The sequence below is a fragment of the Amphiprion ocellaris genome, chromosome 10 (assembly GCF_022539595.1).
Source record: "Amphiprion ocellaris isolate individual 3 ecotype Okinawa chromosome 10, ASM2253959v1, whole genome shotgun sequence".
Classification (NCBI taxonomy): Eukaryota; Metazoa; Chordata; class Actinopteri; family Pomacentridae; genus Amphiprion; species Amphiprion ocellaris.
This window is the reverse complement of record NC_072775.1, coordinates 2,619,404-2,646,286: the sequence shown is the minus strand read 5'-3', so window position 1 is coordinate 2,646,286 and position 26,883 is coordinate 2,619,404. Positions and strand designations below refer to the sequence as shown.

Sequence of the window (26,883 nt, the reverse complement as noted above, 5' to 3'; positions counted from 1 at the left end):
GTTAATTTACAATACGAGTCCTATTTTATAATGAAGAAGCATTTTAGTACAACAGTTGTTGCTTTAAATGTGCTGTCAATAACCTGGACTTCCCTTTGCTTTGTAGCAATATTAACATTTATTTAGTTCTGCATTTGACAGCAAAGATGGTAGAAGAGAGGAAAACAGGAGAGAAATTACAGTAAAGAATTATAATTATAATTTTTTTAAATAACAGCCTGTTTGACAGAGAAGCTGAGTAGAAAATGACAGACAGTGGCACACAAATCAAAACTTTAACAACATTAATAACAATATTAAATGGAAAGTTAGAAAATTCATAAAAGCATTCATTAGAGGATTCACAAACAAGCAAATTGACAACAAGAAATAGAAAAATTAAATTAAATTAGAAAACTTGAATTGTTCTAAGGATATGATGAATAAATTTTTTTTTTTAAATGCTAATAGAAATGAATGATAGTTCAATAAATATGATCAAGTCATTGTGAATCAGTCTAAAACAGCTTAACTGGAAAGTTTAATATTGTTACATTTTAACTTAGAATTATGATATGTGTGTTGTTTTCAAAACGACAACGCAAAAAGTAAAAATTATGAGATCAAATTTGAGAAATGTGCAGTATTTTTGTGTCCAACACAGTATCTTAACCAATGCTGTCCTTTGTTTACTTCAAAATCTAATAAATCTAATTGTAAAGTCAGAATTCACTGTAAATGAATAATGAATTTGACTTAAATGTACACAGAAAACCAACTACCATCACCCCAATAAATGACAGAGCCAGTCTTCCTGCACAATATACTGTATTCCAATGGATATATACAGTTCTTTGTGCACTAAGAACAGCATTTTCTGCTTTTTGCACTGGATTATCACTCTAGCAATTAGCATTTTGCACTACTGTGTTTATATGTTCTTCTCTGGATGTATAAATATCTATATATAATTTTTATGTATTTATTTTTATTGCTACTATTATTTAATTTTTTAAGGCTGTCAAAATTAAGACGCTAACGTGGATTAATCCATCATCATGATTAATCAACTTAAAAATTTTTCGCACAATTAAACCAATCTGCAACACACAGAATAAATCAAAATCCAATATATATAAACTCAATATGAATGATATATAACTGTGAATAATCCAAATTAGTCCACAGCAACCTGGTGATTAATCTACTCAAAACATTTTAATTGGTCGAAAGCAAAAATTTGTAAAAACATTTTTCTCTTCTTCTTTCTATAGTTATTTAATTATTCTCTTTCCTTATTCCACTTTAGCCACTTTATGTTGTATTGTTTACAGTGTGTCAATACTGTACTATTTCATTCTCATTTCTCATCCCTGTACATAGTGTAAATGTTATTACTACTATTTTATTATAATTTTATTACTATTGCTATGTTTATTGCTGCATAAGCTGCTGTAACAATGTGAATTTCCCCTGGCATGGGGAGAAATAAAGGACTTAGGATCTTATCTTATCTTATTCCTAGGGGACACTAACAGCCAAATCTATCTATCTATCTATCTATCTATCTATCTATCTATCTATCTATCTATCTATCTATCTATCTATCTATCTATCTATCTATCTATCTATCTATCTATCTATCTATCTCTATCTTTTAAAGCGAGCATGAACGCAGACTGTAATACTCAAACACACCGAATGGGGGCGCAGAAACTCCACAACGCCATAACACGGAAGTGCGCATGCGTGCTGCTGCTCGTGCCGGAGTCCTTCAGTGGGCAGCAGCTGAGGTCAGCCGGAGAGAACCGGTTCAACCGCCGGGACCTCCGAACGTACCGGGACATCAGCAGTACCGTAAGTTAAGAACCGACCACTAGTTTGTCTGTTAAACTGTCTTTATTCCAGCTGGTTGAACAAATTTATCTAAACCCTGTCAGCCGTTATTAACCCTGTTAGCTGAGTTAGCCGTTAGCTGCTGAGGCGGGCCGGGAATCATTTTCTCAACCATGTGTTAATGAGATTATCACGTTTCAGGGCTTTTTAGTCGTTAATATCAGCGCTTTTTTGTCACTGTAATTACATTTAAAACTCTTGCAATAAATGTTTTTTTTATTGCAAATTGTTTTTGGTGTTATGCAAGCAAACTGTGCGAGTTTGAATAGTTATGTAACTGTTGTAAAGTAGTTACTAACATTGCAAGTACTTAGACAATGGGACTGGAAAAGAGTTCACAGCGACTTTACACTGGGCAGAGACTAGCATAGCAGCAAGACGTTAAAATACACTCCTTAAAGATGTCTGACATATTGTCAGAACATGCAAGGAGACTTTTATTTATTTTTTAAGTCTAGTTTATAGTTTTTAAATTGTGAGTTCTTTTTCTTCTTAGACTTAGACAGACTTTATTAATCCCCAGAGGGAAATTCTGTTGTTACAGCAGCTGGATATTCAACAAGGGGGTAAACAACAAGACAACACAGAATAACGTGGTCAGGTATACAGTGAAGGTAACAGAAAATAAAATAGAATAAAATAAAATTTTAGGGTCAAGTATAAAGTGAAGGTGACATAAAATGAAATAGAATAAAATATTAGGGTCAGGTATACAGTAAAGGTAGCAGAAAATAAAATAAAATATTAGGATCAGGTATACAGTGAAGGTAACAGAAAATAAAATAGAATAAAATAAAATATTAGGGTCAGGTATACAGTGAAGGTAACAGAAAATAAAATAGAATAAAATAAAATATTAGGGTCAGGTATAGAGTGAAGGTAGCAGAAAATAAAATAGAATAAAATAAAATATTAGGGTCAGGTATAAAGTGAAGGTGACATTAAATAAAATAGAATAAAATATTTGGGTCAGGTATACAGTAAAGGTAACAGAAAATGAAATAAAATAAAATATTAGGGTCTGGTATAAAGTGAAGGTGACATACAATAAGATAAAGTACAATAGAATATTAGGGTCAAGTACAAAGTGAAGGTAACATAAAATAGAATAAAATATTAGGGTCAGGTATAAAGTGAAGGTAACATAAAATAAGATAAATAAAATATTAGGGTCAGGTATAAAGTGAAGGTGACATAAGATAAAATAAAATGTTAGGGTCAGGTACAAAGCGAAGGTAGCACAAAATAAAATAAGATGTAATTTAAAATAATAAAATAAAATGTAACATAAAATAAGATAAAATAGAATAAAATTAAATATTAGTGTCAAGTATAAAGTGAAGGTAGCATAAAATAAGATGAAATAGAATAAAATAAAATATTAGTGCCAGGTATAAAGTTAAGGTAACACAAAATCCAAATATATATATATATATACAAAAAAAATAAATAAATAAAATATATATATATATATATATATATATATATATATATATATATATATATATATATATATATATATATATATATATATATAAATAACAGTTTTTCTCAGTCGCTTTGGTACATTTCTTCATCCTCGACATTTGCAAAACAGTAAGTGCATTGCTCAAAACAATTTGTACACATAGCAAAACACCATGGATTACCTGCAAAAGCCAGTCTCTAGCTCAAAATCCTTAGTTCATCTCTCAAAAGTAAATATCTGTGTTAATGAACATGTCAGTGGCATCAGAATGACCAGTCCTGGTGTCATTGTATGAATGAAACAGTCAGATTGCTTAGTCATGTTGTCATTCTAACCGTGTTCTCTGGAGGGATGTTCTGATGGAAACTATGGCTCAAGTTCTGATGACAGCTATTGTAAATTGTAAGTTCCACCTTAGTGTATGTGGGAGATTGATTCCAAGAGACTGGACAAGATTCACATTTACGCTTTTACTGTTTGTGTTGTAATTTATTGACAGACCACATCGTTGCGATACAGAAAGGAAAACAGCACTGCATAGTACAAAGAAAAAACAAAAAAACAAAAGTGGAAATGTGAACAGAGGACAATCTCCTCAGGGAAAACTGTACATGCAGTGCTGTAGGAATTCCAGTGCAGTCTTTCTACACCTCCTGATGTTCCTGTCTGTTGGACACAAATTCTCATCCACATCATGAAATATCTTCTCTTTTGTCTTTGAATGATTTCAGACAACCCTAACCCTTCACACATTTCCCTTCGTTAGAGAAAGTCAAAATTCACCTGGGAGCAATTTACCAATTCAGGACGGATTTAGAAAAAAAGTCTAATGGAAATGTATAGAAATATCCTTGACATATTCTGACAACTTGTTCAACCATTTTGAATGTAAAGATTTATGCGATGAACTAATGCCTAAATGTTGTGGAGGGTGAGACTATTCAACAGAGACCCATTAGAATACATTTAGATCAACATGACATAAGGAGCTGATAATGTAGGAAACAGCAGAGAATTGTACATAATCATTTGCGTGGATGTACCAAAGCATTTGCAACTTGTTCAAAGAAATGAGAAACTGCTTTTTTGATGTGCACAAGTGACACAATGATGTGAACATTGAACAAGTAGTAGAGAATTTCAATTCTGATCTGAGAGATGTACCAAAGCGACTGAGAAAAACTGTAATATATATGTTGTTCATATAATTCATTAGGTAAATGTGTCATTTTCCAAATTAGTATTTAATTTGTATTTGAGTTTGTTTAAATGCCCTATACCGTGTAAATAAATAAAGAAAACAATAATATAAATACAGGTCACTACACCGGGCTGCACAGTGGTGTGGTGGTTAGCACTGCCACCTTAGAGCAAGAAGATCCCTGGTTCGCGTCCCGGCCTTCCTGGGATCTTTCTGCATGGAGTTTGCATGTTCTCCCTGTGCATGCGTGGGTTTTCTCCGGGTACTCCGACTTCCTCCCACAGTCCAAAAATATGCTGAGGTTAATTGATTATTCTAAATTGTCTGTAGGTGTGAATGTGATTGTTTGTCTGTATATACAGCCCTGCAATGGACTGGCGACCTGTCCAGGTGTCCCCTGCCTTCACCCTCAGTCAGCTGGGATAGACTCCAGCCCCCCATGACCCTAATGAGGATTAAGCGGTGTATAGATAATGGATGGATGGAATGTCATTTCACCCCCGTCCTCCGGAAGAGCCGAATATTCGGATATTCGTCATTAATTGGGTCCACATATCCAGAGCCCAGAAATTGCTATTCGGGCCAGCCCTAATACATATGGTTAACGAGACTTGCTTTATTCAGTCGGCTTGCGGCTTGCACCGTGCTGTATGTCACAGGCTTTATGTAACCACGGTGTCTCCACCAGAGCCTCCAAAGTTAAACCCTTTAATGTCGCTCTTGTTCGTGTCTTCAGCTCCAACAGAATGGCGATGAGGATGAAGGAGTTGCCAAGTCATGGATAAAGGGCCACAATGACACATGAGACCTTCTCAAGCTCCCAGCTGTCTGTCAAGGCTGCTGCCCTGCGCATGGTTGACCTACTGCTGTCCGTCTACAGCTCCCTGGCACAGGTGAGCATGTGTTTGAACCTGGCAGGTGTTGTTCCGCGGCCGTGTTGCATGGAGTCCTGGTGTCTATTTCTGGGCCATTAGAGGCGATGTTGTTGAGGGTACAGTTGCAACTTCAGTTTGATCCTCCCAGTGTCTTTTTCCCCCAACTGTTAGTAAGAATTTAAACAAATATCTGTTAATTGTTTGTTCAAATTTTGTATAAATATTACAAAAAACGTTGCATATTACTAGTTGGGGTACTTTACATAGAAATTACCCAAAAAGTGATGAATAAAATAATAATCTGCATCAAAATATCCACACAAGACTGATGTGATTGTACTAAAAGAAAGTACACTTGATAACCTAAGAGTGATTCTTAATGCAGTATACATGCAAATTTATGGGATATCTGAAACCTGTACCAGTCAGAGGTGAGCTAACTAAACATGGCACGTTCACTGACATTAGGTAAATCTGGAACTGAACAATAAACATTGAAACCTCAACATCAACAATATCAGTCCATTACAATATTCTGTTATCTTCTTGTAAAATGATTCATACATGCATGAACGTCGTTGGTCTTCATGACTTTTATGAAGAACTAATATTGTGATGTACCGAACTTTGTTTACATTTTCACCGGAGTTCTGACTTACATCGATTTGTAGGAACAGAACTCTGATGTAAGTCGAGGACCTCCTGTAAATGCAAAAAAGGATATACATTTACACTTGAAGGCTGTAGGAGCAGTTGTTATTGTAAATGTTGTCTACATTTGCTTAGTATGCTGGTCTTTATGATACTAAACGCCGCATATTTTCCTTTACCATGTTACAATGTGTGCTTCCTATACACATGTGGAAGGTATGAGTGTGCCCTGAGTCACGTAGCTGGTCTGATATAATTGGATATTCTGGTGTCTGGTAGCATGTGGCAGTAGCGGTTATAGACACAGCTTTGAAGCACTGCAGACCTGCTGCACCATTAAATCATTCCAGCTCTTTCACTGCCCTTTTCCAGAAGTCAATATTATGTCTGTTGTCATACCTCCAATCCAAGTGTTTATGTAATCAGTTGTTGGAAATGTTCAGCAGCAGCAGCAGCAGTGTCTGTGTGGATGATCTCCTCCTCCTCAGTTGGTGTTTCTAACTATAGACTGAGGGCGATACGCACGTTATCTCAAACAGATTGTTAAAAATCTATGACAGGTGAGAAGCTTATTTCCAATGCTGCCTGGTGCAACAGAAGTGTCCTTTTAGAGTTCTGCTTCCTCCGTTCAACTCTGATCAGTCGGCCAAGTGTTGGTCTCAGTCTCTCCTTTTTACCCTTTGTGCTGTTTGCTTGTGTTGTTATCATCACTGTTTACATACAAACTTCAAACTGTGGTGCAGAGTTCTGTTGTCTGCTTATGTCATAATATTTCCAGTTAACCTTCGTCTCGTCCTGCGGGTCAAAATTGACCCGTTTTAAAGTTTGAAAATGTGGGGAAAAAAATATTTTCACAGTGAAACTTCTGATGTCCACATTTTCAACATTTTGGGAAATCTTTGAACATTTTTTGGTGAAAAAAAAAGGAATGTTAAAAAAGTTGCTTAAGAACATTCACAAAAAAAATCAACCAAAATCCACAGAATTTCGCTGGATTTTGGTTGATTTTTTTGTGAATGTTCTTAAATGAAACTATTAGAAGTTTTACTGATATGTATGTAATCACTTTAGATAGTTTTAGGATTTTTTTGGAAGATTTTTACTCATTTTTTGAAAATATTCACAGGAATTTTCTTGCCAAATTTGGGGGATTTTATTAAAATAAAACTTTTCAGGGAAACTTTTAAGGAATTATTGGAATTTTCTTCCTGAAGGTTTCTCAAATTTTCAGAAATTTGGGGAATTTTTTTGCTGAATGTTTGGATTTTTTTCAGACAAGGAAACAACATTTTTTTGGGTGCCCATAAGTGAAGACAACAGGAGGGTTAAATAAAAGAATGGCAGTGCTTGCCTTCTATTAGTTTAAGCAGGGAAGTGGAGACAGAAGTGATTCTGATTTGCGTAATGTTGAGTATATGTGTTGAACTATTTATGGCAATCTTTATTTAATATTCGTGTTCTGATCTGAGATGGTTTTGGCTTCATGTAAACATTTTGTGCTTTGTATACTCTAGTAGTCTCTTAGAGCTGATAACCTGTAGTTCACAGTATTAAAGAGAGCAAGGTGCTTTCAGTGTGCTTTGGTTTTGGTGTGTGTATCACTTTGTATTGCAGGGGTGTCCAACATGCGGCCCGCGGGCCAAAAGCGGCCCTCCAGAGGGTCCAATCCGGCCCTCAAAGTGGAAAATTTACAGAGAAGACATTAACTGCAGATTGTAAATTAGTAAAATTTAAAATCATTTCTAGACCATGACAAGTTGTTTTGGTAAATACTAGATTGTTCATTGTTCTTTTGTTGGTTTGTGTCTCATTTCTGTAATGTTTTGTCTTGTTTTTGTGTAATTTATGCAATTTTTTTTGTCTCATTTTTGCCAGTTTCGAACTTTTGTCAAATTTTTTTGTTTCTTATTTGTTTTGTTTCGTATTTGTTTATTTTGTCATTTTCTGTCTCGGTTTTTGGAATATTTTGTCTTATATTTTCTTATATTTTGTCTTGTTTTGTGTTTCCTTTTTGTCTCACTTGTGTTTTTTGTCTTATTTTGTCTCATTTTTTGTCATTTTGTGTTTTGCGTTATTTGTCATTTTGCATATCATTTTTGTCATTTTGTGGTTTTTTTTGTCTTGCTTGTGTTCGTCTACTTTTTTGTCATTTTGTTCCTCACTTTTGTCATTTTTTGTCTTGTTTGTGTCATTTATATAATTCTTTGTCTTGTTTTTGTCGTTTGTCCATTTTTTTTGTCACTTTGTAACTTTTTTTGTCAAATATTTTGTCTCTTTGTTTTGTTTCATGTCATTTGTCTCATTTTTTGTTTTGTGTCACTTTTTTTGTAATATTCTGTCTTGTTTTTGTTTTTTCTTTTTTTTGTCTGGCTTTTGTTCTTTTGATCATGAACAAAAATCGCTCTGTGGTCCAGTTCCAAATGACAAAATGTTGTGTTTCTTTGTAGACACTCTGTGATCTGGAAGCTGTAATGTGGAAATGATAAACTGAGGCTGAATGCTGCTGAAACTGAATTTATTTTTCTTAAGAAATTTCAGGTTGTTCATGATGTTTTGTAAAAAGATAATTCCTTAAAAGTGAACATTTTCATAAACTACTTTTTTGCACAAAAACAAAGGAAAAATTAGAAGTTGTGGTTATTTATAGGTTATTATGCTGTGGTTTTACTGGTCCGACCCACTGGAGATCAAACTGGGCTGAATGTGGAACCTGGACTAAGATGAGTTTGACACCCCCTGCTGTAGTGTGTGACATCAATAAATATAATAACTGGTATTTTGAATTTCATCTGCGTTTCATGCCCCTGCCAGTTTTTAAAAATAGTTTTCAACACTAAATTGAAAGTTATTTGAACCTTACTTAGAGAACTGTAAACATGTTCTGTGTAACAAAGGTCGTCTGTGTTGACACTCGGTTCCAACGGCTGGCAAGACCGTCTTCTTTGCCTTTCTGTTTTACACATTACCGTTAATATTTAGCAAGACAGAAACATGAAGGTGTGTGTTGCTGAGAAACAGGATTATAATAAGAACACAATGTGAAGCTACAGAGAAATACGGGCTTTGAACTGTTTTGATTTTCATCCACAATGTGGTGTTTATGGTTCTCTGTAAGACATACCAACAGTTAAATCCAGATGTTCTCTCTTTCTTTATTCCAGGTGAGTGTCAGCACAGGCACCAAGAAGCTGGTGGCTGCCACTGCCTTTGGTGCCGTCTCGCTCCTCTTCCTCGCTCGTCGCTTCCAGAGGAGGAAGGGCAGAAAGAAGGCTCACTCACCACAATGGGAGCAGGCTGGCTTTGAGTTTTTTGCCCCAGCTTCAGCAGAAAATGGTAAGACTTCCTGACACCGTGGTATTTTTTGCTGTCAAGCAGCAGCCCCCTGGCCTATAATCTCCTTTTAATATGCTGGCCCATTTTCTGTTCGGTTATGTAATCAGTCTGATGTATGCAGCAGCTCCAGATAAATGCTTTAACTCTTTTTTAGCTCACTTAGGAAGATTAGAGTCCCAACAAGAAATTAACAGAAACGGAGGATTAAAGAAAGTCAAATAAGCAATTGACCAGAGTAAATAATCTTGTATTACTCCATCAAGGAACGCAGCGGAGTAATGTTCTGATCAGTGTATGTGAGTATGTCTGTGCACAACATTCCTCAAAAATGGACTAACGCGTTTGGATGAAATTTTCAGGGAAGGTCAGAAATGACACAAGGACCAAGTGATTAGATTTTGGCAGTGATGCAGCTTATAGTCTGGATCCACGGATTTGTTAAAGATTTCTGTATCATTGCCAGATAGCAGCACGGCGTCACTGTAATAGGGCTGGGAATAAAATCGATTTTATCGATTTATCGATTTTATAACTAAAATCGATTTTTATTTTACTAACTCGAGTGTTTTCCCATTGATCTGATATATATTTTCCCCGTTAGTTTCTTTTTTCGCGTTTCAGGCTTCACTTCACTCGTGGGCTTCCGTAACGCGCCCCGCGCATTGCACAGTAAGAGACAACATGGCTGCCCCCGCGAGTAGAAAACAACTCTGTTCAAAGAAAGGAAATTGGAATTCTGTCATTTGGAACTGGTTCGGATTAGATCCAAGCGACGATCAACAGACCAAGCCGTGCTGCAAAACTTGTTTTAAGACTGTAGCAACTGGAAGTAGCAGCACGACAAACTTGTTTCAGCACTTAAAAAACAAGCACCCAGATGAGTGGGAGAAGAGCAAGCGGCTTCGACACGAAGACGGCACCCCGAGCACAGCTCCGCCAAAACAGACAACACTTGTTGAGAGATTCGCCAACTGTGTACCGTATGACAAGAGTGGAGCCCGCTTTAAGGCAATTACAGAGGCCATCACTTTGTATATTGCCACAGACATGCTTCCCATTTATTCCGTGGAAAAGCGAGGCTTCAATCACTTGCTGAATGTTTTGGATGCGAGATACACCATACCCAGTCGAAGATATTTTGCTGATGTGGCGCTGCCTCAATTGTATAGTAGTATTCGTCAAAAGATCCACAAAGAGTTGGAAGAGGTGGCTTTAAGCATTTTTTTGTCTTGCACTTTTTTTGGTAAGTGTAATAGTAGTGTTATAAATCATAACATTATTTAATTTCTTAATCATTGTAAAATTTAAGCTATTAAGTTCTCTTGCACTTTTTTTTAAAACTGGGTTATAACTTGAATTTTGAATGGCAAGGCCTTGAATTGTTTGCAATAAAACAAACTTTTGACAGAATATCTGTTTTTCTCAATCACTTATAAATGCATAGAAAAAAATCGAAATCGAATCGAATTTTTTTTTTGGCAAAATCGCCCAGCCCTACACTGTAACCATGACAACAAGTGAACACTATGTCAGCTGCCTGCTGATGATCACATGATTGTGATCCTACTACAAATCCACCACTGAGGACTTATCGGGACTTATCCATCAGAAATGATCCAAGGAAAAACTGATTAAATTGTGGGGGTGTTTCTGAGTCCCATCAATTCCTGCCACCTGCTACATATTTAGGTCACGTGATTCGGTATCTGTACATAACGTACACATGCAGAACACATGCCTGTACTCAACGCAAGGTCATTTAGTTTGTGGGTACATCTATATTAAATAGACACATTCAATAGTGCCGTGACTTCTTATCATCAGTAACATTGACATGGTTTACATAAGTTTTATCATTTCCAGGACATTATCTTGTAACTATTTTCTTTATCTACACAGATAACACCAGCCAAGCCATCACTCTCTCCCTCAACTCCAAGAATGGCTACTCCTCCGGCCTGGTCCTCACTACAGGAGACTACAGGAAACTGTCTGGGTCTCTGCTGAGCCTGGCCTCGGTGAGACAACACCACAGTTTCAGTGTAGTGAATGTTACACATCATTTTTATCTGAAGCAACAAAACCCACAGGCAGAAAGCAGTGATGGCTTGAATTGTTTTTAACTTTTGAAGAAGGAAAAATCTGATCATATATTAAAAACTTTCCAGTACTGAACTCTCGTGTCGTCCTGCAGGTCAAATTGACCCGTTCTAAAATTTTAAAATGTGGGGAAAAAATATATATATATATTTCCACAGTGAAACTTCTGATGTCCACATTTTCAACATTTTTGGGAAATTTTTGAATATGTTTTGGTGGAAAAAAATAAATGTTAAAAAAATGTTTCTTTAAAAACATTCACAAAAAAAAATCAACCAAAATCCAGCAAATTTCACCAGATTTTGGTTGATTATGTTCTTTGTGAATGTTCTTAACCATTAGAAGTTTTATTGATATATATGGAATCATTTTAGATATTTTAAGGATTTTTGGGAAGATTTTTACTCATTTTTTGAAAATATTTACAAGAATTTCTTGCCAAATTTGGGGGATTTTTTTTTTTTTTTTTTTTTTTAAAAAGAAAACATTTAAGGGAAACTTTTAAGGAATTATTTGAATTTTCTTCCTGAAGATTTAGCAAATTTTCAGAGTTTTGTAGAATTTTTTTGCTGAACTTTTGGATTTTTTCGGACAAGGAAACTATTTTTGGTGCCCATAAATGAAGACAACAGGAGGGTTAAACCAGAATAGAAAACTTTGCTTATCCTTTTGTGTCTGGTATATTTTGCTTCATATTCGCCACATAAACACAATGCAGTCACCGTTTGTTCTCTGTACTGGTGTCAACTTTTCCAGTCATTCTTACTGTTTCTGATGTGAGATTTCTGTCTAAATAATTGACTAATAATATGTGGTTACTATGCAAGATGACTAATTGTGTAAGAGAAAAGATGTGCATGTATTTAATGAGTTTCTGGTTCATGTTTTTGGTAGTTAATAAAACATATTGTTGATAGTTGCAGTGTGTTTATGTTGAGGTGAGCTCCTCTGCTGTATCTTTGCAGGTAAAAAGCATGAACTCATCCAGCAGCAGCACCTGTGCTAATGAATCCACCTGTTGGGACAGAGTGGGGGACGCTGACATCTGCAGTGTGGTCAATTTACCTGTAACCACACCTGAAAACCTGTACCTCATGGGTAAGTAGACTCGTGTGCTGCATCACCTCACTGTCAGTATTAAATGTACTGCAACGAAGGAAACATTAAACCTTTCTGTTAGGTTGCAGCACACTTTAAAATCAGAACTCCTGAGCTATTGATTGTTTTTGGACACGTCAGAGTGTTTTTTTTTCTCTCAGGTATGGATTTGTTTGAGGAGGCTCTGCGGCGGTGGGAGGAAGCCTTGACATTCAGGAGCCAGCAGGGTGAGGATGATGTGAGCTGTGCATCTGTCAAAACAGGAGCTGGAGACACCATCGCTGAACAGACCATGGAGGTAAGAAACGCTCCACTTTAATAGGAAACCACACTAATGGCCTGTTCCCACGGGATTAGTGTTACCTGGGGATCTCTGGGAATTTGTAAATTACCCCCACATCTGTGTTTCAGGATATCAAAGTCTGTATTTTACTGGACTGTACTGACATTACAGCCCGGATATGATGTCAAATCTGTGCATGTCTGATGGGTCACAGAATACGGTGTGATACCTCCTCTGTCCAACATGCTGAACCAACAGCGTTGTTCTTTCCAAAACCTTTAGGCCTGTACTTCTTCTTCTTAGGTGTTTTGGTTAACCGCGTTGATGACCATGCCTTTCCACTTTTCTCTGTCATACGCTGCATGTAGTACAGTGTTCGCCTTCGATGTATTTGTCCAGTCCTTGATGATGTCAGTATATCAATCAATGAATCGATCAAAGTTAATTTGCATAGCCCTTTACAACAACCCAAAGGGTGACCAACGTGCTTCACAGTAAAAAACAGGAAAATAATTTAAAAACACTACAGTAACTTAAACTTCCCCCTTCCATCAGGGAAAAGATTCCGGACATTAAAGACAAGAACAAGAATGCTCTACATAGCATAGATCTTTTATTACTTACATTTTAATGGTAAATGATCTGGATTTATACAGCGCTTTACTATACCTGAAACGATACCCAAAGCACTTTACATTATACGTCACATTCACCCATTCACACACACATTCAAACATTTAGGACAAACTTCATGTCATTTTGGACTAATTTTCCATAATTATGGATCATTTTCAAGTTATTCTGGACGGGTCAATATATAATTGCGGGACTTTTTGTAACATAGTTGACATTTTAGTGATGTCCAGTCATTTTTTTTTTAATAAGTGATTGTTTCCATAATAAATAATTATGGAATTTGTAAAGACATGATCATAATGAACATAAAAAACATTAGTTTTTTTTACTTTTGATAATAATGTATGTAAGATTTATCCCATGGACTTCAAAAGTTCCTCAGTTATAGATTGACCCTTCTAATAAGTGAGTGTAATTCTGCCTGATTCCCTCCCTAGTTTCAGTACAGTGTTTGTATTCCATAAAATGCCCATTTTATGGCAACATACAAATGGCTCATGCACAACAGATTTTTTCCTTTCCAATAACAACAATTATTGCACAACATCCATGCATCTCTCTCAGTCTGAAGCCCAAGAGTTGATGTGTTTATTGAAGTCGTTCCAACATGTTCTCTGCTTTGTGCTCCGTTCTTTAATGCCAGAGGAAGACTGCCCACAAACACTGCTCATACGGTCACATATATGAATTACCTGCACTCTGACAGCCCACCGTTGCCACAGAGTTGGGATTGTGTAACTCATTGGCTGTCTAACCTGACTGCAGAGGGCTTTGGATTAGTGCAGGTCGAGTAGTTCAGTCTGGGCACCTAAACAGACGGTGAGGCTGCTGCTTGGTCTTCAGTCAAGCAAATCCACTATTCATTTGTGTCTTCAGAAAGCTCGTTAAAAAATTAGGTCACGGGGGATTCCCAAGGACAGACTAAAAATAATCAGTGGAATGGGGTCAAAAAATGTACTTTTACTACGTTAGGATGATGTCCTAGATAAACTAACAGCCCATAATGACTCAGTGATGCTGTTAAACTTGGTAGGACTTATTTTCTAAGTTATATTTTATGTATTGATTTAGGTATAGCTGCTTGATCTCTCTCTTTCTGTATTTCTGTTCAGGATGTCATCAGTGCAGAGTTCATCCACAGGCTGAAGTCTCTGCTGCAGAGGGCTTACCACCTCCAGGAGGAGTTTGAGGGAGTGTTGGGCATGTCGGAGCCCTCCACCCACAGCAACAGCCAGGGTGAGGTTAACAATATTACACAATTCTTCATCACCAGCACAGAAACATAGGTACATCAATACAGTACAGTACAGTAGCTCTGTGAAACATCTACTGTAACAGCCAGTAGCCGGATTTATGTAACGTATTTTAGTATGTAGAAAGTTAATGGAAAACAGTTTTCATGCCCTCTGGACACTTTCAAAACAGAGTTAATATCCTTCATGGGAGATTGAAACAACTTCTTTGAATAACGTTTGATAGAAAGACAGTTTCACTCGCATGACTGATCAGCTGTTTACGCTTCTTTTGTTGTTTTTATCTTCACAAAACACGGCAAATAAAGCCGACGTGAAATAATAATTACAACTACTAGCTTTTAAAACAGTTCCTGAACAGTTCTATACATTTTCTGTTGAAGGTGGCATAGGTTTTGTCCATTTCTTTAAGTTTTTTTTTATAGCAGTTGGCAAATAACCATTATTTTTTTCCTACTGCTTCTACTCTGTTTATTACAGTTATGTGTAATAGAGTCTCTGTCACTACCTTCTGACAACACTATGCAGCTACGTTTATTCACTCAAAGCAGTCAATAGAAAATAAATCTGATAATAACTTTATTTCTATAGCAGCCTTAAGAACAGGGTTCACAAAGTGCTTTGACAGTTAAAACATGCAACACAGACGATCAAACAAGATATAGGAGAGAAGTCAGAGCAGTCAGTTAAAATAAATAGAAAAAATGACAATAAATTAAATAAATAATTAGCTAGATTAGCACGCAACTCAAACAAGGGAATTAGGCAGTTTGAAAATTAAAGAACAAGATTGAGGGTTTAAATTAAAAGTAAAAAAAAAAAATGAGAGAATTAAAGAATTAGAAAGACGACATTGCACCAAAGAACCAGGCAGCTAAAAGTCAAATAACACCAGAGAGAACATCTAAAATAAACAGGACATAATACAGAATAAAACACTAAAACTAATTAAAGCTAAAAGAAACCTCACATAAAACCACGTTTATAAAAGTGGGTGTGGACATTTATTTTTTTTGCATTACATTAATCACATTTTTCAGGTTGTAGTTTGAGTGGGTGGCTGCTGTGTTGGAGTGCTTTTTCTATTTGTCACTATAATATAAAACAATCAGATCCAAACTCTGCTGCTGTGTGAACGTGACTTTTCTTCCTTTCTAGATAAAATGAACGACGTTTTGTCCAGAGAGGAGCTGGACGACGTCGGTCTGAGAGACAGCATCAGCATCGCCTCCACCGACTCCTTTGTGTCTGCTGCTGAGGTAAGAAAAGCACCAAACCTCACTCTGGAAATACCACAAATCACCTCTTTTACACCTCAGGAATTCTTGAATTACATACAAAATAGAATAGAACAAAGGTATGAGTTACAGGCAAAACATTTTACTGTTTTACAACACTTTGTCCTTTAGTATTTGTTTAACTTTACAACAGAGAGGAATTTTCAAGTACAAAAACATGCAACAAAGCATTTACCCTCTTGCTTTCCTCATTTACGGGCACCAAAAAATATTGTTTCCTTGTTTGAAAAAAATCCAAAAATTCAGCAAAAAAAAATTCTACAAATTTCTGAAAATTTGCAAAACCTTCAAGAAGAAACTTCCAATAATTCCTTAAAAGTTTCTCTTAAAAGTTTTATTTAAAAAAAATCCCCCAAATTTGGCAAGAAAATTCTTGTAAATATTTTCAAAAAATGAGTAAAAATCTTCCAAAAAAATCCTAAAAATATCTAAAGTGATTCCGTATATATCAGTAAAACTTCTAATATTTTCTTTAAGAAATTTTAAGAATTTTTTTGTGAATGTTCTTAAGAAACATTTTTGACATTTCTTTTTTCCATCAAAAAATGTTCAGAGATTTCCCAAAAATGTTGAAAATGTGGACACCAGAAGTTTCACTGTGAAAATATTTTTTATTTTTCTCCACATTTTCAAACTTTAAAATGGGTCAATTTTGACCCACAGGACGACACGAGAGTTAAACCTCTGGGAAATTATAGAACCTTTAAAAATAGTCAATTTATAAATGAGTTATGAAATACATCTGCTCTGGTACTTCTTGTTGCTGCAAATTAGAGGTAGGTTATGGTACAGGTAGAAAAACTTTTTTAAAAAGTTGTAAACAGGTAATTGTGAGAGGAAAGCAACAAAAACACTAAGATTCTTTCCACAAGCCTCCTTTATTTTTCTACTCTACACCTTTCAAGAACAAAGAACTTTCAAGTACAAAATAATGTGAAAAACTGCAGTACATTTCTGCAAAATAAAGTAAATAACCTTATGTAAAAGGTATAAATGAATTATGACCTCTGTCTTGTCACATCTGCCTTTCGGGCCTAGAGTCCTCATTAATGCAATCAGAAGTAGGTTTTAGTGCAAGTAGAACAACTTTTTTTTAAATTGTAAACGTGTGAGGAAATCAACATATTTTCAACAGTAAAATACGATTCTTTTCACAAACCTGTAATATTTTTGTGCGAAACAATATAATTTTCAAGAACAAGAGCAAAAAACTGTCATTACATCGAAAAGCCCTATTCTGAATCACAGACTTTTTGCATCAGTGACCATAAATCTCTTCATTCATTTGCACATTTATGTAGAGTTGGCTGTTTCTTAACCCTCGTGTCGTCCTGCGAGTCATAATTAACCCGTTTTAAAGTTTGAAAATGTGGAGAAAAAAATATTTTCACAGTGAAACTTCTGATGTCCATATTTACAACATTTTTGGGAAATCTATGAACATTTTTTGGTGGAAAAAAAGAAAATGTTTCTTTAAGAACATTCACAAAAAAAAATCAACCAAAATCCAGTGAATTTCACTGGATTTTGGTTGATTTTTATGTGAATGTTCTTAAAGAAAATCTTAGAAGTTTTGCTGATATATCTATATTTTTAGGATTTTTTTGCAAGATTTTTACTCATTTTTTGAAAATATTTACAAGAATTTTCTTGCCAAATTTGGGGATTTTTTTTTTTTTTTAAATTAAACTTTTAAGGGAAACTTTTAAGGAATTATTGGAGTTTTCTTCCTGAAAGTTTTGCAAATTTTCAGAAATTTGGGGATTTTTTTGCTGATTTTTTGGATCTTTTTCAGACAAGGAGACAATATTTTTTGGTGCCCGTAAATGAAGACAGCGGCAGGGCTAATTTCTTAGATCTCTTTTGGTACCGTCTAAAACACAGGAAAATCCTCCAGATAGCAGAAACAGTTGATTCTGTTTCTATATGTATAGTGTTGTTAAATTATATTTTTTTCAGATTTCAAAAGCATTGACACTGTCCAATTTATAGTTTTTTAAAACAAAAGTGGGGCTTTACAAAATGACAAATACATTTAGATTACAAAACAATAGATGTCCTCTGAGCTTCTACACCACAGCACTGTACAGTTACTGATAATAATACAGGTTTATAACAGGAGACATTTTAATCTCAACCTGTCTGAGAGTACATCGGATTCTCAGCAGGAGTCTGATTCGGATGACTTCCTGTTTACCAGTTCTCCCTTTATCTCCTTGACTCATTAAGTCCCTGTGGGGGTTCAAGCTGTGCTGCTGCTGCTGTATTAAACCAACAAAACACAAACCGGTTGTTTACAAAGTCTACAAGCTGAATTCCCTGTTCAGACCGAGGGCTTTACCTCCCAACCTGTAGATAGCGACAAGATGCTTTAACATGAGTTATATTACACATCGTTTGCTGTTCTGTTAATTTTTTAAAATCATTATTACTATAAATTATTTTGTGACTACATTTAAATAAATTTTACATTCAGAAATATTTTAGACTTAGAGTGAAGGTTCACCTGGACAGGTAACAGTCTATCACAGGTTCACCTGGACAGGTAACAGTCTATCACAGGTTCACCTGGACAGGTAACAGTCTATCACAGGTTCACCTGGACAGATAACAGTATATCACAGGTTCACCTGGACAGATAACAGTATATCACAGAGCTACACATAGAGACAAACAGTCACACTCACATTCACACCTACGGACAATTTAGAATCACCATTTAACCTCAGCATGTTTTTGGACTGTGGGAGGAAGCCGGAGAACCTGGAGGAAACCCACACATGGACAGGAGAACATGGAGACTCCATGAGGAAGATCCCAGGAAGGCTGGGATGCAAATCAGTCTTCTAGCTGCTAGGAAACAGTGCTAACTACTGAGCCTCTGTGCAGCCTTCACCACCAGTCATCTTCAGTAAAACATATGTTAATTAAGGAACCACCTGTTCCTTCTATTGTCCTAAATATTATTCCAGATTTAGTTAAAAAAAAAGAATCCAAAGCCTTCTTTGTTGTTGCAACATGTGGACACATTAAGACATAGACCACTGTGAATAATGGAAAAACTCATATTCTGGGCTTGATTTTGTGAATTCTGCACACTTCAAGCCTCATATGTGATGAGCAAGGAGTGAAAGTGATTATTATTTATCCAGTAATGGTTGATTTCTGTCTCAGCTGTCTGAGCACAGAGAGCTGAGGAGTGCCTTTGCTCTGGGTCACCACCGGTTCTACGAGGAGGCGCTGCAGATGGCTGAAGACGGCAAGATCTCCTGCAGAGTGCTGAGGTAGTTACACCCATTAACACAGTATCTCACAATCTCTGGCATGTCTGTGAAACCTTCCCTCCGTGATACTAAATGACACCTGCATGAAGAAGTTTTTCTTGGTTTTTTGATTTCCAGAACTGAGATGCTGGAATGTCTTGGAGACTTGGATTTCCTGGCTAAGTTACACTGTGTGCGGCAAGCAAGTCAGGTACAGTTTACCCTCATAAATTACAGTTTATGAACTCGTTCCTAACATCAACTGTACATGAAGATGGACGCCGTGTCTCTATTTTTGCCCCCTGGACAAATGTGAAGCAAAAATGTTTTGTGAAACTCATGTTGCCATCTTTTGTCGGTGATTTAACCCTCGTGTCGTCCTGTGGGTAAGAATTGACTCATTTTAAAGTTTGAAAATGTGGGAAAAAAATATATATTTTCACAGTGAAACTTGTGATGTCCACATTTTCAACATTTTTGGAAAATCTTTGAACATTTTTTGGTGGAAAAAAAGAAATGTTAAAAATGTTTCTTAAGAACATTCACAAAAAAAATCTGCCAAAATCCAGAAAATATTTACAAGGATTTTCTTGCCAAATTTGGGGGATTTTTTTGAAAATAAAAATTTTTAAGGGAATTTTTTCAGGAATTATTCGAATTTCCTTCGTGAAAGTTGCAAATTTTCAGAAATTTGGGGAATTTTTAATATATATATATATATATATATATATACATACATACATACATACATGAATACACACACACATACACACACACACTCCGGAATTCCACCGAACAGGGTTCATAGAAGTATCCAGTTGTTTTATACTTAAAGAGCCCAAATTATGCTTGTTGGATCTTTCCTTTACTGTGTTATAAAGCTGCTTTTCATGCATGTAAAAGATCTGCAAACTTACAAAGTCCAGCCCAAACAGATCTTTTGTCCCACATAAACTCTGCTTCATACAACTCATTTAAATTCAGGCTTTCCTCCTGTTATTTATAGACTGTACATCATCATATAACACGTTGGCAGCTAGCCTGGCAAGCAGCTTCTTGAGTCAATGAATATTTCCAAATAGAACCACTTCTGTAACATCTCTTCACTCAGATCTGTGGCTTTGTTGCATAACCAATCACATCACATCTGTTGGCCACTCAGATCAGCGCCTTAGAGAGAGAGGAAGTGTTGCAGCAATGTGCAGGAGAAGAATGTATTTTATGTACATTAAAGCATGTAGACAGACTAGTAGACCCCAAAAATACATTCTAAAGCTGTAAATGTGCACCGTCTGAGCTCTTTAAGCTGTTCTCTCATTGAATTGTAAACAAAGTCATGTCAACATTAAATTAGCATCAGGATCACAGGAGGAATTATTGAACTCTAATAATGATTAAAATAATGCTCTTTGGTCTGCAGCTCATTTTGTGCGAGAGGACGACCAGGATGTTTCTGGCTGAAACAGGAAAGAAAATACTGTCTTCAATTATAGTTAAAGCACAAAAGGTAAGACTGAAGAAACATCTGGGAAAGAAAACCATCTCTCTTTCATGAGGTGTTCCTCTCATAAATGTTTCTGTTCGGTTTGCAGAGCCCAAAGAGATTTGAGGAAGTGTTTGAGGAGATGATTTCCTTCCTGGAGCACACGGAGCACTGGGAGGACACGGAGGTGGAGCTGGCCACACGGGGGGTCAGTGTTACGTACCGGTGATGATGTTCTGTCCAGCATGGAAGTGTACTGAAAGCACCAACCTGATCTCTTTAATCATGTCTGATACTGACCAGGTGAGGCACTTGAACTTCTACGACATCGTGCTGGACTTCATCCTGATGGATTCATTCGAGGACCTGGAGAATCCACCCATCTCCATCCAGAACGTCGTCAACAACCGCTGGCTCAACAGCTCCTTCAAGGAGACGGTGAGTCAGACAGAAAACTGGACCAAATAATCAGTGTTAACTTTGTTGATGAAGACGATGACGAAAATATTCGTCAACGAACCTTTTTCATGGACGGACACTCAATAAAAACTAAATAAAAAGTCAGACATGAAGACGACTGTGACAAAATATAACTGACACTTTAGTCAAGTAATTCAAACGAGACGAAAATGTTTGGGTGGAACGAATGCTTAATTTATGTGAGATTATCTTTTGTGAAAAAGCCATGGTCATGCTTTTGACATTAAGAATAAAATAAAATCCATGTTTTTATTACAACTGTTAAATCTGTGTCTGTATTGCAGATTCAAACCTTAATGCCATTCCATAACTTCCATAACATACTGATGGATATTTCCAATGACCGGATATTCTGGAGAAACATTTAGTCAGCTAAGTCCACTGTGGATTTGGTTGACTAAAATCTGCTAATATTTGGTTTACTAAAACTAGACTAAGACTGAAGACTAGACTAAGATTAAAACTCTTATATTTAGTCAACTAAGACTAGATTAAGACTAAAGACTAGACTAAGACTGAAACGCATGATATTTAGTTGACTAAGACTAGACTAAGACTGAAACTCTTATATTTAGTCAACTAAAACTAGACTAAGGCTACAACTCTTATGATATTTAGCCGACTAAGACTAGACTAAGGCTAAAAAATTTGACTAGTCTAAGACTAAAATTAAATGATGTGCTTTTCAAAAGACTAAGACTAAATCAGACTTTGCTGTCAAAATTAAGTGTGTAAATAATGACCCTTGTAGGTTCCACGTTCTGTTTAGACACTTGAAGCTGTTGAATTTTGACTTTTCATTGAGTCTGATGTGTTTATTTCTCAGGCGGTGGCATCAAGTTGTTGGTCAGTACTGAAGCAGAAGAGACAACACATGAAGGTACAAGTCTCTGTTTTCCTTCTAGTCTCTTTATGTGACAGGATATCCAGTAGAATGATCAATCAGTCAACCAGCTCACCTCTGCTGTTGGTCTCAGGTTGCCGACGGCTTCATTGCTCATTTCTACGCTGTGTGTGAACAGATCAGCCCCGTTCTGGCCTGGGGCTTCCTGGGACCAAAGAGCTCCCTGCACGACTTCTGCTGCTTCTTTAAGGTCAGTCTGCACCGAACACAACATCAGGAACATGAGATGTCCACCAGGAAACTCTACTTTCTGTCAGAGGCTGGGCTTCCATTCAGATTTTAGCAGAATTCAACAGAAGACAGGCCAGATGAATGTATGTCCACTGCTGAAATGGAAATGTTTGCAGTTTGTTCATCCAGACTAAAGGCTTTTGATACTGACTGTCTGGTTGGGTGACATTAAGCCGCTGCAGAAGGAAAGGGAGTGATGAAATTTCATAGAAAGAGCGCCGGTCAGATCGTTAATGGTGAAGCATGAAAGAGAAAACATGATGAACATTTCTTGATCACACCACATAGATAGGATCTATTAAATCTGCCACCAGTGGAGCAGAAGCTTCAGCGGACGGAGAAACTGTCACAACATCCTTAGCTGAGGTGGAGAAACCGGAGCCTAAATTCCCAGGTGTAGATTTCAGGGTAGGGCTGAAACGATTCCTCGAGTTATTCAAGTAATTCGATTACTAAAATTCCTCGAGGCAAAATTCTCTGAATCGAGGCTTCATTTAATCAACTACATGCTTGACCCCAGGTCATTAAATGGAGGACCGCAATTTGATGGGACACTTCTGTTTTAACCGGCGCAGCTTTTCTACTGTTTACAGCAGGAGTTTCCAACCAGTCCGTGGTCTAAACGGTCGTCTAAACTAGCCGTTAGTGAACTAAAACCAGGACAGATTCAGTTCCTGCACAGATTATTTCTCGCCTCAGATGCTTTCAGAAATACTTTTCCCTGAAGTGTTTTTGAAATAAAAGAGAAAGTTTGAGGCCGAGCTGCTGTGTTTATCCGACACATCTGCAGGACTGTCAAGCTGAAAGCTCAGTCATGTGACCATGTAGCGGCTGCTGAAGGTCAGCGCTGTCATGTGACCTCTAGTGGCCCACTAGTGACCGCCCACCATGCGTGTGATTTTCAGATGCGGCGTGTTTACATACAGGCAAAACACATCTAGTGACACGTACCTTCCCTGGATGTTTTCTGTAAGTATTCAGGTACTGTGCCGTAATTCCAGCGGGCAGCGCCGGCGTTTGTCTTGGAAAAAAAGGACTACATTGCCAATCTACCAATGGAATGAGGGGAACGCAGCTTTTGCTCTCAGCCAAACTAATATCACTAGCCAATGGGAGTAGAGTGGGGGTGGGTCTTAGAAAAATTTGAGTCCATACCGGCATGCAGAGAGTGCAGTATTCAGCCAAGGCTTCTCAGTCGCTGTATAATTTCCAACTGATAAGTCCTCAGTGGTGAATTTGTAGTAGGATCACAATCATGTGATCGTCAGTAGGCAGCTGATGTAACATTTACTTGTCATGGTTACAGTGACACCGTGCCGGCCGCTATATCTGGCAATGGTAAATGCTTAACTAATCCGTGGATCCAGACTATAAGCTGCATCACTGTCTAAATCTAATCACTTGGTCCTTGTGTCATTTCTGACCTTCCCTGATAATTTCATCCAAATCCGCTGGTCCATTTTTGAGTAATGTTGCCCACAGACAGACAAACGTACGGCGATACTGCTGTGTTCCTTGGCGCAGTAAAAACTTGAGTAAAAAGCAGCTGAACCTCTCGTTGAGCTCCTTTAGATGGAACCTCAAAGACAAGTTAATCTGCTCTGTCCTGACTGCTCCTGGGATTGAGGTGAAAATGCGTCTTCCAGGCTGCTTTTCTTTGCTGGAATTCTTTCTGGATGTTTTTTTTAAATCTATGTTCTGCTGCTTCTCCTCCAGGACCAGGTGCTCCACTTCCTGAAGGACATCTTTGATCTGGACAAGGTGCGCTACTCGTCGGTGGAGAGCCTGGCGGAGGACATGCTCCACCTGCTGCACCGACGCACCGAGCTGCTGCTGGCCTACCTGGGGGCCGACACTCAGCTGTACCACAGCGGCTGCAACCCCCCTCAGAGGCAGCTGCTGCCCAGCGCCGCCCTGCTGGAGGCTCCGGTACAGTGACACACACAAGGACGGCATTTATCCCAGGGCCAGTTCACACCGCCTGCTGGACCAAAGGACCTATCCGCAGGTGTGAGCCGCCTCTGAAAGCCACCGACTACATCTCCCAACATGCCGTGTGCTCTGTACCTGTGGATCCAGGTGTCTGCCTTCATCTCCTCCCCTCCTGTCCACCGTGCCACTTTAAATACCATAGCAATAAGATGTAACGTTGCTGTGAGACTGGCAGTGATTCTCTGGCGGTAGCTTTTAGGTATTTATTGCCGTTCAGAGCAGAAGCAGGTATTTATTTATTTTTGCACACAGCTAAAGGATGCAGGGTTTATTTTGTAGAAGTTCTAGTTGTGTCTGTACGTATTAATGTGGTCTGCTTCAAACATCCATTCGACTGTCACAGATTTATTAGACATATTTAAACATCCTAAGCATCAGCAGTGCAACACTGTTAGATGTAGGAGCCGCCTGTCACCGAACACAGCGAGTTAGAAATGAAAAGGGAACATCTGGCTGCTTAGATGTCGTTATTTAAAAAGGTAAAACCTTCATGCAGGATTTAACCCTCCTGTTGTCCACATTTATGGGCACCAAAAAATATTGTTTCCTTGCCTGAAAAAAATCCAGAAACTAGGCAAAAAATTCCCCAAATTTCTGAAAATTTGCAAAACCTTCAGGAAGAAAATTCCAATAATTTCTTAAGTTTCCTTTAAAAGTTTTATTGAACAAAAACCCCTAAATTTGGCAAGAAATTCTTGGGAATATTTTCAAAAATGAGTAAAAATCTTCCAAAAAAATTGTAAAAATACCTAAAGATTACATATGTATCAGTAAAACTTGTAATATTCTCTTTAAGAACATTCAGAAAAAATCTACCAAAATCCAGCGAAATTCACTGGATTTTGGTAGATTTTTTTAGTGAATGTTCTTAAGAATTTTTTTAAACATTTTTTCTACCAAAAGATGTTTAAAGATTTCCCAAAAATGTTGAAAATGTGGACATCGGAAGTTTCACTGTGAAAATACTTTGTGAAAAAACTTCACTTTAACTGTTTATTGGTCAAGGGTTAAAGGTCAAGTTGTTTTACTGTGTGGGGATTGGTCGGGGATGAGGAAGAGAATGTTAGGGGCGGGAGGAAGAAACGATAGGTGGAAGTTGGGAGAGAAGACGAGACGGAAACTTTTAAGGGAAACTTTTGAGGAATTATTGGAATTTTCTTCCTGAAGGTTTTGCAAATTTTCAGATATTTGGGGAATTTTTTTGCTGAATTTTTGGACTTTTTCAGACAAGGAAACAATATTTTTTGTTGCCCATAAATGAAGACAACAGGAGGGTTAAGCAACACACCTAAGAAGTATACAGATAGTGGATCTTCTGGGTTCTGTGGGCTGTGAGCTGGGCCACTGGAGATCGAGCTTGTTTAAGAGCATCCCACTGGTGTTTGATTGGATTATGTTCTGGGGAGTTTGGAGTGTGGGTCAACAACTTGGACTTTTTGTCGTGGTTGTCAGTTTGGGGTCACCCTGACAATTCCATGTTTTCCATAAAAACTCCAACTTTTATTCATGTGTTAACATAACTGCACAAGGGTTTTCTAATCATCAATTAGCCTTTCAACACCATTAGTTAACACAATGTAACATTAGAACACAGGAGTGATGGTTGCTGGAAATGTTTCTCTGTACCCCTATGAAGATATTCCATTAAAAATCAGCTGTTTCCAGCTACAATAGTCATTTACCACATTAGCAATGTCTACACTGGATTTATCATTCATTTCATGTCATCTTCATTGGGAAAAAAATGCTTTTCTTTCAAAAATAAGGACATTTCTCAGTGACTTTTGAACGGTAGTTTTTATATATATTAGTTTAGTATAGTTTATATATATATATATATATATATATATATATATATATATATATATATATATATATATATATATATATATATATATATATATGTGTGTGTTTTTTTATAGCAAAGATGCCTTGAATTCAGTGCTTCTACACCGTAAAACATGAGAGCGCCATTAAGTTATGTAAACTTTGTTTTCTTTAACTCAAATTGTCATGGTAAGTTTTGAATATTGAACTGAAGTTTATAAGTTTTAGAAAATTAAACTTAAAGTAATTAGTTGTCTTGGCTATTTGTAAGTTTCATCAAGACTGTCAGTGTTGATTTAACTTATTTCTGTAAGTTATACCTTGAAAAAAGAGGGGGGTTGCTGCTGAAGAAATACCATAATTTTGGAATTAGTCAAAAATAAAACTGTAAAGCTATGATATCTAAGAACTATCATGCTCACCAGTTCTCTAAATTGGACAAACCATAGTATTTCAACCAAAACTTAATTATTGACGAAACAATAGAGAAAACGGCAGTGGACTACTTCCAGCTGCGGAGGGACACCCTTTTCCAGCTAGCTGCAATCTGACGCAGTGACGCAGCAGAGTGCAACTGACCAGGGCGGAGGGATACGTCATTCTGCTCGGAGAAAAGACACGGCAAGGATGTA

At 37.0% G+C, this 26,883-nt stretch overlaps 1 protein-coding gene and 1 long non-coding RNA gene across 3 annotated transcripts; one reads left to right on the top strand and one right to left on the bottom strand.

Moving 5' to 3' along the window:
- Positions 1-1,711: 1,711 nt before the first annotated feature.
- LOC111585261 (mitoguardin 1-like) lies at positions 1,712-26,113 on the top strand. 2 transcript variants are annotated; one of them, XM_055014586.1, is made up of 16 exons: positions 1,712-1,836; positions 5,281-5,437; positions 9,232-9,403; positions 11,303-11,421; positions 12,469-12,601; positions 12,763-12,899; positions 14,633-14,756; positions 15,932-16,032; positions 19,246-19,355; positions 19,473-19,545; positions 20,755-20,841; positions 20,927-21,025; positions 21,121-21,255; positions 22,124-22,177; positions 22,320-22,391; positions 24,149-26,113. In XM_055014586.1, exons 2-16 carry the CDS (start codon positions 5,339-5,341, stop codon positions 24,368-24,370), a joined length of 1,737 nt encoding a protein of 578 aa, XP_054870561.1. In that variant the 5' UTR covers positions 1,712-1,836; positions 5,281-5,338; the 3' UTR covers positions 24,371-26,113. The 2 variants fall into 2 exon arrangements, with proteins under 2 accessions (XP_054870561.1, XP_054870560.1); XM_055014585.1 differs by having other exon boundaries at positions 22,275-22,391.
- On the bottom strand, positions 3,799-6,874 carry LOC129349861 (uncharacterized). Its single transcript, XR_008603029.1, has 3 exons — positions 6,470-6,874; positions 6,079-6,121; positions 3,799-5,583 (listed from the first exon to the last, which is right to left on the bottom strand). It is a non-coding gene; the product is annotated as an uncharacterized LOC129349861 (long non-coding RNA).
- Positions 26,114-26,883: the final 770 nt, after the last annotated feature.